This window comes from Aplysia californica, unplaced genomic scaffold (genome assembly GCF_000002075.1).
Source record: "Aplysia californica isolate F4 #8 unplaced genomic scaffold, AplCal3.0 scaffold00402, whole genome shotgun sequence".
Classification (NCBI taxonomy): domain Eukaryota; kingdom Metazoa; phylum Mollusca; class Gastropoda; order Aplysiida; family Aplysiidae; genus Aplysia; species Aplysia californica.
The window spans coordinates 447,769-462,768 of record NW_004797672.1 but is presented as its reverse complement, the minus strand read 5'-3'; the positions used below and the strand labels follow the sequence as shown (position 1 = coordinate 462,768).

General features: G+C 42.4%; 2 protein-coding genes across 2 annotated transcripts in view; one reads left to right on the top strand and one right to left on the bottom strand.

Moving 5' to 3' along the window:
- The window catches only part of LOC101853107 (acetylcholine receptor subunit beta-like 1), a 3,773-nt gene extending 1,792 nt beyond the window's left edge, over positions 1–1,981 (top strand). The window contains exon 2 of the mRNA XM_005104043.3: positions 338–1,981. Within this exon, the coding sequence (XP_005104100.2) occupies positions 338–1,300 (963 nt within the window). The 3' untranslated portion in view covers positions 1,301–1,981. The remainder of the gene's footprint in view (positions 1–337) is intronic.
- Positions 1,982–9,661: 7,680 nt separating this feature from the next.
- Positions 9,662–15,000, bottom strand: part of LOC101852866 — a gene marked incomplete at its 5' end in the record, with an annotated part of 11,222 nt that continues 5,883 nt past the window's right edge. The window contains 1 exon segment of the mRNA XM_035971239.1: positions 9,662–10,183. Within this exon segment, the coding sequence (XP_035827132.1) occupies positions 9,759–10,183 (425 nt within the window).

The following is a 15,000-nucleotide window of genomic DNA, read 5'->3' as shown; positions in this document are numbered from 1 at the left end:
TATACACCCTCTTCATTTCCATACAGTAACCCTGTCCCCTCCACGGTTCATCCTTTACGTTCTCCCCCCTCTCCCCCCCCCCCATTTCTTTTATCATACTCCCCGACCCCTCGGCTCCTTTCCCCCCAATCCCTTTCTATAACCCCAGCTGCGTGTTTCAGACTTGTAGGTTCGGTATAGCGTCCGTGGAGTCTTCCATGCATCCCCCCCATTCTTTTATCTTTCGCCCCCCACCCCGCCGCCCCCCACCCCGCCCCCCCCCCAACCGCAAAAAATCCTTTATAAGCCTCTCCCCCTCCTCCCAGTTCCTGTCTATAACACCATCTGCGTGTTTCAGACGTGCCGGTTCGACATGGCGGCCCTCGAGTCCTCCAAAAAGGACATCAACCTTCTGGCCGGCGGTGCGGGGTTTGACGACAGCTTCCTTCCGAACGGCGTGTGGGACGTGACAGGCGTCTCCAGCTTCTCCCTCACCTCCGTGTCCGCCTCCGCCGAGTTGGAACTCTCCAGCGTCCTCGTGGAGATCAAACTCACCCGGCGACCGGCCTATTACATCATCAACATCCTACTTCCTGTGGTCATCCTCTCTGTCCTGGCTCAACTGACCTTCGTGGTGCCGGTGGAGAGCGGCGAGCGTCTGTCCTACACGCTGACTGTTCTCCTGTCGCTGTCCGTGTACTTCACGTCTGTAGCTAGCATCATGCCGCAGTCGTCTGTCATCATCCCTGTCATTATGCGCTACCTCGCCGCGCTCTTCATCATCAACTCGCTCTGCATCATCGCCACCCTTCTCGTCATCGCGATACGATGGAGCCACGTCCACATCGCGACTGACGACCACCGGAAGGTCATTCACATCTTCGCCATCCCGGTCACAGTCCCATCTCACACACGTCACACCAAGGTTCAAGCTCTGAAGGCTGGCTATCAAAGTCAAAATGAGAACATCTGGAAAACATCTGCTGATCTAAAACCTGAAATAACCTCCGACAGGCAGGAAAACGACCGACTAGGAACGACGACCATGAGAAGGTTAATGGCTAACAGAAATGTCTCCTCGTCTGCGGGTTTTCCTCCTCTAAACCAACAAGACGTCGACGCAGATTTTGGAAGTAGGTCAAATCAAGCTTCGCGAGCGCCGGCCTTGACCCCGGACAATGGCGACGGCCATGACGTCGTTGACCCGGATGTGGCTCGTCTGGCAACCCGTGTCAACAATATGGGGTTCATCGGCACTGTGGTGGCCTTTCTGTTGGTCTCTGTCTACGCTTTCGTGGCCATGCAAGATCCGGAGCTCTGAGCATGTGCACTCACATCACAACGCCAGCACTGATCATGGGCACACACAACCCGGAGCTCTGAGCATGTGCATTCACATCACAACCCCAGCACTGATCATGGGCACACACAACCCCGAGCTCTGAGCATGGGCCCACACAACCCCAGCACTGAGCATGCAAACACACAACCCCAGCACTGAGCATGCAAACACACAACCCCAGCACTGAGCATGCAAACACACAACCCCAACACTGAACATGCAAACACACAACCCCGGCACTGAACACGCAAACACACAACCCCGGCACTGAGCATGCAAACACACAACCCCAGCACTGAGCATGCAAACACACAACCCCAGCACTGAGCATGCAAACACACAATCCCAGCTCTGGGCATGGGCACACAACCCCAGCACTGATCATGCAAACACACAACCCCAGCACTGAGCATGCGCGCACACAACCCCAGCTCTGAGCATGCACACACACTACCCGAGCTCTGAGCATGCGCACACGTCTCCTGTCACGGGCATCGGCAGCACAAAGACAGGACTTACTGCACAGTTAATTAATTACTTGACTCTGGAATTGACGCTACCCGCAGAGGGTCATTTTAATTGGAAATTATATAACGCCAAAGTAATCGACCAGAATAATTAATATTTTTACAAGCAATTAAACAATTCATCGTCAAGTTATCTTTTAATGGGTTATCTGTTTGTGTTTTTAAAAACTGCTTTGTACAAGTACCTCACTACCATGCCATAACTCCCTTGCATACATTCAATATAGGAAGAGGCTAGCCGTACTTAATGACGGCTAGACTGTTAGGCTAGCCGTACTTAATATTGATGGCTGAATTGTAAATGAAATGTTTAGTTTGCAATGCCTAAAGTATTTGTATTTCAGACAAAACCAAAAGGTGCCTTACTGACTTGCATGTATTTGAACCTGAATAATTACTAGATCTAGATCTAATGAGACCTGTGTACTTAACAGGCTTGAGTCGATAGGGCCAAACTTAGATCTAAGTACGGCTAGCCACTTCGTTCAATATATGTGAGGCAGCGTGGTGGAATCAGGCTCTCGTCTATTTTTGGGCATGTAGAGTTATTGGTATCATCTTAAAGCTTGTTCACTTGGCTTTATTTGGAAGAAAAAAATTTCCTTTTTATCTTGAACGCAAGTCGAGATGTTTGTAAAAGAAAGAGTTTGGGGTCATCTCTTTTCAGAGGTAAAACTAGTGAGAAAATGGCCGCCAAAGATTAGTTATTTCCTTAGATTGAGAGTCCGTGGTAATTGAAAATGTACATTTTGTGTGCCTTTAATCAACGTTTTTCTGAAAAATCCACACAGAAATGAGTTCTTTAGTGGGCATGAAAGGCATTAAGACAAAAAACCAAAAAAAATGATAAAAATTTTAAAAAACCTGCGGAAAAATGCAAGTTTCTTCACTTTGATTATTTTGACGAGAGCCTGATTCCACCACGCTACCTCACATATTTTTTCTTCCTCTTGAACAGTATTTGAAAGTCTAACTAAACATCCTAAAACTTTAACAAACACCCAAATCCAACAAGACAACGAAAAGGAAATTCTACGTTCTACCCCTGAAATCAAGATGAAAACGAATAGTCAGACTGATGACCCACTCAAGCTGTTTCCACGCGCAGAGGGGAGGCCTCAATAAATCACAGACTGGCATTACTGTCGAACCTGTGAAAGACGGCCATGCAGTGTTGAGGACAAAAGTGGCCGTATAATTAATACAGGTGGCCGTCACACGCAAGACTGATCAAAATGAAGAAAACATAATAATAATAATAATAATAAATAGCATTTGTATAGCGCATATCCCCGCTCAACAGCAGGCTCTATGCGCTTTACACTATATTATTACCCCAGCAGACCATAGAACACTCCGAAACATTCTCAGCTTCCCGGGAAGCATACAGTGCAAGCAGCTGATTAAGCGCTCAAACACTAACAAACTGACAAGATATTTCGTTGTCTATAGCCGGGTACCCATTCCCACCTGGGTGAAGTGAGGAAATACCATTTACTTGTGAGGTCCCAAATGGAGGTGGCCACAGGCTTAAGACTGCTGTAGGGTTCATTGAAATTTTGTTGTTGTTTTTTTCTTTTGAAAAAAAAGAGGGGGGGGGGATAGGACGGTTTTTGTGGGATCTTTTTGTTGTTTGTTTTGTTGTTTTGTTTTTTAAATAATCATGGTTCTGTGAAAGGCCAAAACAAAATAAAATAAGTCAGACGGTGAAGGCCAAGTGCCAAAGTAAAACAAACAATTGTGTCGGCGCCACTCGGAGAACGAGCGATACTTCTGTCGCCAGTTTGTGTTGACTTCCATTGTTATGGACTGGGTTTACAGACTGAGTTGTGGGCGGGGCTTATAGGTTATGACGGATTGTTGTTGTTAGCGATCCAGTAGCATCTGAGCGTTAACTCTTCTGCATGATGCCATTCGGTAATAGTTGCATGTTTGTTCTAATTGTTGTCTTGAGGAGTAGAGGCAATTAGATGTGTGGGGTAGCTTGGGAAGAAAACATCCACTTAAATCAGTTAGTTTTCTACAGAAGAACAGATGATGTTCCACTGTTATGACGGATTACACGCTTCCTTTCCTTGCAGCTGAAAATTTCTTGTTACTCTTTGGTCAACTTGGGTAAACATTGGGAGCGACCTAAGCAACATGACCGTTTCATTCATTGGAGGGACTGACAATAACGACAGGCGAATGGAGGGACTGACAATAACGACAGGTGAATGGGACATTGGAGGGACTGACAACGACGACGGGGGAATGTATTATGACGGCTTGTCCACAGCGTTAGGGGAAAATACTGGCCGTCTCAGGAAGGTAAGTTTGACAGTGGGTTGATAAAATAGGGTAGCCGCGGCCGCGTTGGACTGGTGACCATTTTACACAGTGGAATTCTTACTTACTTTTTTACTTTTTTTTCTTCCGCTTATACCCTGGGGTGTCGCGGGGAGACACAGGTGTCTGTCTGCAGCAAGTTGTGTGGCCTGTAGGAGGGACATCCCATGATCAGTTGATCGTTGTCCATTTTTCTCGCCAGGTCGTTTTCCGTTTTGATCAGTCCGTTTGTGTCTCCTTATGTTTTCTTGAGCAATGTTTATATCCACTGCCGGCCTGCTAAGCCAGTCGCAGTTTCACCAGAGCCCCGTTGGCCAGCAACGTTTTGGGGTGACCCGGGTCGGCCTTCATGGCTAGCGTAACGCCTCAGTGACATAAAGTCACACCGTACTTCACCCAGACCCAGCTATCCCCTACTTTGTCCTGTTTCCATCTCCCACGGCGTGGACGAGGGGTTGGACTTCGAGAGACAGTCTATAGTGGAATTCTATAGAATAAAAACGCATTTTTATATATATATTTTTTTTGGGGGGGGTGGGGATAGAACGTGACAGTTTGTGCTGGTGGCCGTATTATACAAGTGGCCGTCATTGCAGGTTCGACTGTGTTTAGAAAATGGCATTTTGTAACTGTGAGTGTAGAGTGTAGCCCCCTTGTTTTAGACCCCCAGTGTTGAACATTGTGTCACTTTAAACACAAATGGGATGATAGACAATCGGTGATTGACTTTACGGAAGTAGAGTCTGTCTGTCTTCATGGGTTGGAAGAGCACTCACCTTTTCACACAGCACTGCATAACATCCAAACTTTGTCCCCCAGGGTTTTAAAAAAAGTACAGTGAAAAGCGGGCAGTTTTCAATAATGTTGAAAAAACACAGTAATGAGATGTTCGAGGTCATGAATTATGGATTTCCCCAATGCCTCATGTACTTTTACATGCAGACTTTGCCTTCTATCTCAATCTAAAATAGGCAGGACAACAATAGAGACGTGTGACATGCTTTATTTCTTTCTAAACACAAGTTGGAAACAATGAACTGTCTCCCCGAGAGCTAAAGAATTCATTTAATGAGAGTTCTTGACGTCTCCACCGAAGCTCTTTCCAATATAATTTGTGAGGCATCAGGATCAAATCAGGCACTCGTGAAAATAATAAAAAATAAATGGGGAAAAAACCCAGCATTTTCCCGCGTGTTTCGCAATATTTATCCAATATTTAAAAATGAATTGTTTTTGCTCAACGTCTTTTATGTCCATTTAAAAACACATTTCTGTGTGGATTTTACTTAAAGATGTCGATCAAAGGCACAGAAAATGTAAATTAGCAATATACAGGCACTCAAGCTTTGGAGATCACCAATCTTTGGAGGCCGTTTTCTCGCTAATTTTTACCTTTGAAACTAGGCGACCCCACCTCCTTCAATTGCAAATATCTCGACTGCTATTCAAGATAGCCGAATAATTTTCCTTCCAAAGATAGACAAATGAACAAGCTTTAAGCTGATACCAATAACTCCATACGCCAAAATACTGACGAGCGCCTGATTCCACCACGCTGTGAAACGTTTAGACGTTGGTAATCGACTCGTCCTGTGGGGCCAAGCACAAACGGCGTTTATGCAAGTCTCGTCCCCAGCGATATCTGATAGCGAGCTGACTCAAGTGAGTGGTGGGCAATTAGGTTCCCGATTATTCAAAGCTAGGAATCGTAGGAATCGAACCCGAACCCAATTCCTTTCTAATGATGTGATGTCTCCCGTGGTTACCCTAAGGTCTTCTCCGAACAACATTATTCAGGATTTAGGATAACCTTGATTTCGGAACACTGCGAAGCACCAACACTTTTTTTTTCTTTAAACTTAAATTTTGAAGAAACAAAAGATTTTAATGAACAAAGTACAAGTAGCTGCTAACCGTTGATTTACATGATAAAAAGGAATCGGAAGTTTTCTGCAGGTAGCACTAATAGCGGGACTCTGCCTCAGAATCGATTCTTCGCCCAGCTCCAGGCTCACACATGGGCATTATGCAGTAATGGTCTTCTGTTGTGCCCAAATAACAAAATATATTATACAATTGCGTCGTTGCCACTCAGAGATCGGGGCGGCGGTAAACAAACAGCTAGTGTTGTTTTCCATAGATATGGGGGGGGGGGGGGGGGGGGGCGATATGCGTCCCAACATGCAGGATAGACTGGGAGAGTAGAGAACAGACGACAAAAATTAAATACGAACGGTTGGATGTTAACAATAAAATTAAATCCCCTCCCCCCTCCCTCTTTCTATCTCCCCCTCCCCCCTCTCTCTCTCTCTTTCTTTCTTTCTCTCTCTCTCTCTTTGTCTCTCTCTCTCTCTGTCTCTCTCTGTCTCTGTCTCTGTCTCTGTCTCTGTCTCTCTGTCTCTCTCTCTCTCTCTCTCTCTCTCTCTCTCTCTCTCGCTCTCTCTCTCTCTCTCTCTCTCTCTCTCTCTCTCTCTCTCTCTCTCTCTCTCTCTCTCTCTCTCTCTCTCTCTCTCCTTGAACCTCGTTAAAAAACTATGTTAATAATGCACTATCTGAAAACACTCATTCATAAGCACCAGAGAATGCCACAATTTACCTGCACTTTCTGCTGGTCAGACTGACTTTCTCAGACCCGCTCAGTTCTCTTATATAATAATACATTAAATAGCGCGCTCTGCCGGGTTCTGGCACAAATCCCTTTACAGTGCAGCCTCTCTATAACGACCTTCGATATAACGACATCCTCTGTATAGCAACATGGCGCCCAGGTCCCGATTTTTTTCTTTATAATATATCATCTATTATATATTTGACAACTTGGAAACATGTGTGTCACTTTTCTCTCAAGATGTATTGCTCCATTCCAGTAGAGTGTAAATATAGTAGGCCAATGACTTTCAGTTGATGTTAATGCACCGATCATTCCTTTCATCGAAAGGGGGCCCAGCCAGTTAGTAATATTTTAGTTGCCTCTCTTATAACGATAATTCTCAATAACGACATTTTTTGTGGTCCTGACGATGTCGTTATTGAGAGGCTGCATTGTATCTGTATTCCAATAGAAGGTGTCAGCCCGTGGACCTAGTTCGGTGGGGCTCTCGTGATCTAGAGGTCAAAGTGTTCGCCTCTTTTTCAATAAGTCCGGGGTTCGAAACCTTAGAGCGACGGAAAATGTTCTTCTCTGATAATTATGTTCTCCTTTCACTTACTTAATTGTCTGCTCTCTGACCATGGCCTGTCATCTGCTTTCGTCTCCACTTTCTACCCCCCCCCCCTTTCCTCCCTTTGTCCCCTCCTCTGGGGTCCTGATTTTTTCTGCAGCCTTTGTACTCCTACTCCTTGGCTCCTTCTTACAGCTGTCTTTCAGCCACACCTCTGATCTTTGGGTAGGTAAGATCTAACACCTAACATTCTCGGATTAGGTCGAACAATATTGGAGGTCCCGTGTGTACGTATATATTTATTATGTACAGCTCTGCCGTGATCTGACAAAACGCATTTTTTCTTTTTGGCTGGAATTTTTTTTATTCCACTAATGAATTCTACATGTCGAAAACCAAATTGAGATATAATTATGAAAGCCGAACTGCGACTAGTTTTTAAATAAATTAGCTTTTTAGATTTGTTAAAACGCATTTATTTCCAATGTGATCTGATGAAACAAATTTTTTTCAGAGATGATCTGACAAAACGTATTTTTTTTCTTCTGAGATCTGATAAAACGCATTTTTCTTCCCGAGATTGACAAAAAAATGCGTTTCATCAGATCACAGTTGAGCTGTAGTTAAGGTTGTCGTAACTGTCATACCTGACTTTTCTTCTTTAACTGCTATACGTCATCATTACTTGCTGATGGACACACACAAAAAACGTAAAAATTTTCACGACTCACTTTTTGTGATAAAGAAATGACAGTCTTTGTCCGAAAATTAATGATGTGTTTATTTGTTCATAACCCGCGTACATTTCGGTGATGAAATGTTCAGAAATAAAATGCACTAGCCATGGAGTGAAATGATGGCTCATCGAAGAATAAGATATCTATGTGTAAATGAGTTTTTCAAGAATGTCGTGTTTATTTGACATACAAAATCAGTAGAAAAATGATTTGGTCAATTGCTCTGATGATGAGGCTTAGTTAAGTACTGCAATATCACTGTTATGTCAGAGATCTTTATGGCGTGAGTAGAACTGTACAGGCGAAACAGATTTTAAAAGACCCTTTCCCACACCCCCTCTGACTTTTACAATTTATTGAACAAATGTTCAAGGATGAGGTTAACTACAACAAAAAACCAAAGATTGGTTTGTAAGAATTGTCATTTTTGAGAAACGACACGAAACAACATCACAGTAGCAAGAGGCCGCACCTATTGATGTTCTGATGTGTCCTCCCACTTTTAGGGGATATCCACTTTTTTGTCTGAGTGGAGATAGTCTGTTTGATTACTCTTAAAGTCGCCTTTTATTAAGGGAGTGTTCAAGGGCACATTTTATTAAGGGAGAGTTCTCGAGGGCACATTTTTATTAAGGGAGCGCCGTGGACATGTCATTTGGGTGGTTCATCTGACCTCTAGTGTTGAGAGAAAAAAACGAATGAAAAGAAAGAAGGCAGGGCCGATAGATCAGAGCTACGTTCACTACGGTTCACACAGGAACACATCTGGATGTATCATTTCTATGTGCTCGAGTATGTTGTCCACGTTGTGGTTGATCGATCCACTTTTTGCCTTGAGTGCAGCAGTCCTGTTTATCTTACCCCGACCCATCGAAGCTTTTATAGAAAAGATATTATATGTGTGAGGCGTGCTGACAACATGAGTTACTTCTCGCATTTCACAAATGGAGATATTAGTCAAAACTCGACACTAGAGTCAAATTTGAAGATTTTTCTATCGATGCTATATTCCTTAACTTTAAGTATAACATGCCTTGTATTATTTCTATTTATAAATTGTAAAAACTTCACCTATATATATAGGTGTATATAGATCTATAGAGATACGAGTATATACAGATATATAGAGAAGTGTCCAACCTTAAGGCTTGAATCCGAGAAGTAACTCATTTTGTCAGCACGTTTCGTATATCAAGCTAAGCCTGTTATTGAACATCGAATGCTACATTACCCAAAATGATAGGTATAATAAATTATATTTCTATGGTTACGAACAAAGTTTATGTAGTACATGCAATAAAAACCAATATGGCAGATAGACGTCGATTTTCGATTCACTTCATGTGACGTTTGATTGGTCGCTTTTAAGGACAAGCACGCTAATCCAGATTTCGGGGGTTTCCAGAAATCTTGACCTGCACCAAAAGTGGGCATTGCCCTACCTATAGGAGAAGTTTGGTTTAATTGGCGTGTATATTTGTTTGGTTATAGACAAAACACTCCTCGTCTTTTAACGAAACTGAACAAGGGTCCAAAAACTTTAACTTCGATTTTTCTCAAAGCAGCATTTTCTGGGACAACCCCTTGTGCTTAAAAGCGACCAATGTATTGTTCCCATTGCACCTTCCGTTCCTACCCCTGTGCCAAAAAAACAATATTGAACTATGATGAGTCACCTCCCCTGTCATGGTTCCGCCTGTTTCGATTCCTCCGAGTTTTCTTTCGTTTCCGCCGGTGCGTCGGTTTTTTCCGCCGGCGGTTGACCTTCCGGTTTTGAGTCGTCTGCTTTTTTTGCCTCTTCCGGTTTGGACTCCACTTCCTTCCCTTCCTCTGGGATCGGTTCTACGACTAACTCAGGCTCAAACTTTTCTTCTTTGAGTGACAGCATGGAGGCCCGCCCCTCCCCTCCCTGTTGGTTACCGACTTTAGTGGGCGGGGGAGGGGGCGGTCCTCCGTCTGTCATCTTGGACATGGTCGTCCCCTCCCTCATGGGCGCCGGCATGACGGCGTAGCAGTCTGTGTACATGGGCGGGTCTTCTCGGGGTGCTGGCTCCTGGATGGGCGGTCCGGCCGGGGTTGTGGCGATCACCGTCACTCGGGATGGGTCGCCTGTTTGGATTTGTTGGGGGGGAGGGGGGGGGAGCGGGGAGAGAGGGGGGGGGGGAGTGGGAGGGGTGGGTTCAGAGAAAGGAAAGTATGAGGCTCTGATCTTCTTTACGGTTTTGGACACACATAGACCTGTGAATGCTCATACACAATACATAAACACACGCTCATACTCACTCGCACGCACTTACACACACATGTATACCTACACACATATGTGAGGCAGCGTGGTGGAATCAGGCTCTCGTCAATTTTGGGGCATGTAAAGTTACTGGTATCATCTTAAAGCTTGTTCACTTGTCTTTATTTGGATGGAAAAAAAGAAGGAGGTGGAGGTCACTGGTTTTCAGAGGTAAAATTAGTGAGAAAATGGCTGCCAAAGATTAGTTATTTCCTTTGCTTAAGAGTTCGTGGTAACTGAAAATTTACATTTTTTGTGCCTTAAATCAACTTTTTTCAGAAAAATCCACACGGAAATGAGTTCTTTAATGGGCATGAAAGATGTTGTAGAGCCAAAAAGCAAAAATTTGATAAAAAATCATAAACCTGCTGAAAAATGCAAGTTTCTTCACTTTGATTATTGTGACGAGAGCCTGATTTCACCACGCTGCCTCACATAGACATACATCATGTACATACATATAACACCTATGTGTATGTGTGTCATTGAGAGGACACGAAAACAGACAAAAATAGTATACTTTATATGGGCTATTACTGATGTGAAGAGACTTTTTGAAAACGAACGAACACCCTGTGAATACTATATTAAGAGCTTTCCTCCTTCCTCAATTTGATTTCATACTCTTTAAAACTACATTTCCAACGATAAGGAATGTTTTTAAAAAAGGTCAGAATATGAACGAACTATTCTTTAAAATTCTATTAGCATTGAAGGTTTTAAAATTTAAAACCTGTAGCAAAGTGATAATATTTTACTACTTTGTTTTAAATAGAAATATTAAAAAACAAAAAACAACAACAACTCCTTTTTGTAAACAGGCTGACATGATTGTTCTTGGTGGTCACATAGAGATGTAAAAGTGAAGTGTGCATGCAGTAATAACTGTAGCTAGCTTCTCATTGTGAGAGCAAACAGGGCTAGCCAGCTATCACATGTGCGTATAAACAACACGACATAAAACTAATACTTATTTATAACACATGAACGCAACACATGCAATACAATAACACATTCATGCAAAATACATACGTCATACCAGTAACTAGCGCACGACACAGACAAATGACGTAATACACACCTAATCGATACGCATTACTGCTACTTAATAACAGTCACACCTGAGCTACATAATAACAGTCACACATAAGCATACAATTAACGCATACAAGAGGGACAGTAATAACACATATGCATGAAGCACAGAATTGATTGGCACAAGCAATAAATATCTCAAGCGCATAACAGAGAGAAATCGCTACCTCAGAATTACAAAGCTCTATCTGCTCAGTACGTGTACCTAGTTTTGAGAAATTTGACGTAAAAAATATTGAGTTTCACAACATTGTCAAGCTTTTTCGAATGCAGTTCTTTGAACTTCTTGATAAAGTCTGCGAATAATCTTACAATTTTGATAGAGCAGACAGACGGTTGGTATCTGACCTGATGGTCTGAGCAACTCAAAAAGGCCAAAAATGTCAGATAGAACTTTGTAATTCTAAAGTAGTGGAGAAGGACTTCCGTCACGAGCGACCACCCCATCAAACACAATGAAGAAGAGGCCTAGATCAAAGCCTACCCCTACCCCTACCCCTAACCCTACCCCTAACCCTTCCCCTACCCCTACCCCTACCCCTTACCCTAACCTTACCCATACCCCTAACCTTAACCCCCTAACCCTAACCCTACCCCTACCCCTACCCTTACCCCTACCCTACCCTACCCTAACCCTACCCCTACCCCTACCCCTACCCCTACCCCTAACCCTACCCCTACCTCTACCCCTACCCTTACCCCTAACCCTACCCCTACCCCTACCCCTACCCTACCCCTACCCCAAGCCCTCAATTCTGCTCTGTCTCATAGTGGTCGATCGTTACGGAAGTCCTCCCAGTAGGTGGAATGCAACCTATACCGCTGGCCAGTATGATACAACTAGATGGGCCCCCTTCCGATGAAAGGAATGATCGGTGCATTAACATCAACAGAAAAGCATTGGCCTACTATATTTACACTCTACTGAAATGGAGCAATAAATCTTGAGAGATGTAAAAATAGATTTAGAAGGGTCTAGATCTATACTCTCAAAACAAAATGCGCCTCGCGAAATGTCACTTCCGGCACTTCCGCTGTTAAGGACAGCTTTGCAGATTTGTTTCGTTTCTCAGTGGGATAATCACAGCGGCCAAAGAAGGACGGGAATTTTTTCTCAAATATATATTTTTTTAAAATTCAGGATATGAATAAATAAAAAAATCGGGCACCTTCATGGGGACCTATCTATCTTTTGGGAGCCTAGGTACTTGCTAACTTTCAACTCTGTAGCTGTCCTAGTTTTACAGGAAAGTGACAAATGTGTTTCCAAGTTGCCAAATATAATAATATGATATATTATTATTATTATTATTATTATTATTATTATTATTATTATTATTATTATTATTATTATTATTATTATTATTATTATTATTATTATTATTATTATTATTATTATTTTTATTATTATTATTATTGTTATTATTATTGTTATTGTTATTGTTATTATTAGAACAGACGAGAATGTTACTGGCCAAGGAACCACATATCGAGCTAATGGCAGGGAGAAGGGAAAAAAAGAAGAATCGAACGATTAAAAAAAGTTCTTCGAAACGAACTGTTTCGGGTAAGTATATTAAATAGTATGTCTCTCTCTCTATAGATATGCAATTGAAGAGGTTTGATATCCCTTGCAACACTGTAAGGTTATTTAAGAACGTTAGAGTAAGCTTGCTGATATAATAACATGTGAGGCAGCGTGGTGGAATCAGGCTCTCGTCAAAATAATCAAAGTGAAGAAACCTGCATTTTTCCGCAGGTTTGTGAATTTTTATCTAATATTTGTTTTTTGACTCAACACCTTTCATGCCCATTTAAGAACTCATTTCTGTGTGGATGTTTCTGAAAAACGTTGATTAAGGGTACAGAAAATGTAAATTTTTAGTTACCACGGACTCTTAAGCTAAGGAAATAACTAACCTTTAGCGGCCATTTTCTCACTAATTTTACCTCTGAAAACAGGTGACCTCCACCTCCTTCTTTCGTAAATATCTCGACTTGTGTTCAATATAAATGGATACTTTTTTCATCCAAATAAAGACCAGTGAACAAGCTTTAAGATGATACCAATAACTCTACAAGCCCAACAATTGACGAGAGCCTGATTCCACCGCGCTGCTTCACAAATGGTAAAAACTGGAAAAGCAACTTCTTTTAATATAAAAAGCGAATGAAATGCATGCGTTTTACAGAAGGAGAGACACGAATCCAGTAAAAAAAATAAATAATAATAATAATAAAAAAGATATGTATATTATATAAAGATCTATGTACCAAGTGACGTGAATGTCATTAACAGTTAGGGAAGGTTCACTATCGTTTTTTCCTCAGCGGCCCCACTCGCACAATGCCTGTGAAGGTCAAGGTCATGAATCAGTTGATAATTGTCAGAATACAGTCCTAAAAAGTGGAATTATTTTCCTTAGAGTAGAGTTGATAAAGGACTGCTTTTTTAGTAAGGTTTTACGGCGCTCGCAACTGCATAAGGTCATATTTTGAGCGCCAAAGGGTGGATGTCAACAGAGAAGTCCTAACGGGGAATTAGGCTTACTACGCTCACCTCTCTAGCCTCAACAGCACAAAGTCTGCTTCGACTATCAAGGCACTCCGGAAAAAGTAGTTCACAAGAGAGTGACTAACATACAAAAGAAGTAGAGGCAAATGACGATAGTAAGGATGAGGAAAGAAAAAGCAGCAGTTCTCTGTTGCAGTTCAGGCACAGTTATAAGCATGACATTGATGAATCAGCCCATTTACAATTGCATACTCATAGTAAGTAAACACGTTTTTGCCCTAGTTTTTTTTTTAGTTTCAGGTAAAGAAAACAGAACTGACAAATCTGTATGACTATCGAAATTTTGCTTCAAAACAACGCGCCATCAGTGTTGCCGAAAGACCAGAATAGCACGTGTCTTCAGTGAGTTAACGTTAAGCCATGCACTGTCTGAGCCTCGCAGTTTTTTTTACCTGTATTTTTTATTTTTTTTTTTTAGTGGGGGGTCTTTTTTTTTTAGTGACATCGATATATTTTATGACAGATTACCAATATACCACCCAAAGACCCAATTCCCCTCTGCGTTTTACTTGGTTTGGGATAATTTCTGTCACCCTGAACGTGAAGTTGTCTATCTATGAAAACACCTTCGTCATCTGTTTGAGTAATACAACACTCTAGCTTTGTGTAAGCCGTGATTGATCGAGGAGAGGGGGATGATATAATCATCGTCGAGAGAGGGATGATATAATCATTGCTAATACACATTCCATCTGTCGTTGTGCGAAGCATGGACAATCAATAAACAGCTGGAAAGAACAATTGTGGCGACAGAGTTGTGGTTCATAAGACGCATGCTGCGTATCCCATGGACAGCTAGAAAAACAAATGAAGAAGTCTTGGTTGAAGCAAATTGTAGAAGACAGCTTATGGCGAATATAACAAAGCGACTGGAAAATTTCTTCGGACACACAATGCGGAAAGAAGCATTGGAGAATATTGTAACAACAGGCAAGTTTGATGGAAAGAGAGGCAGAGGCAGACAGAGGG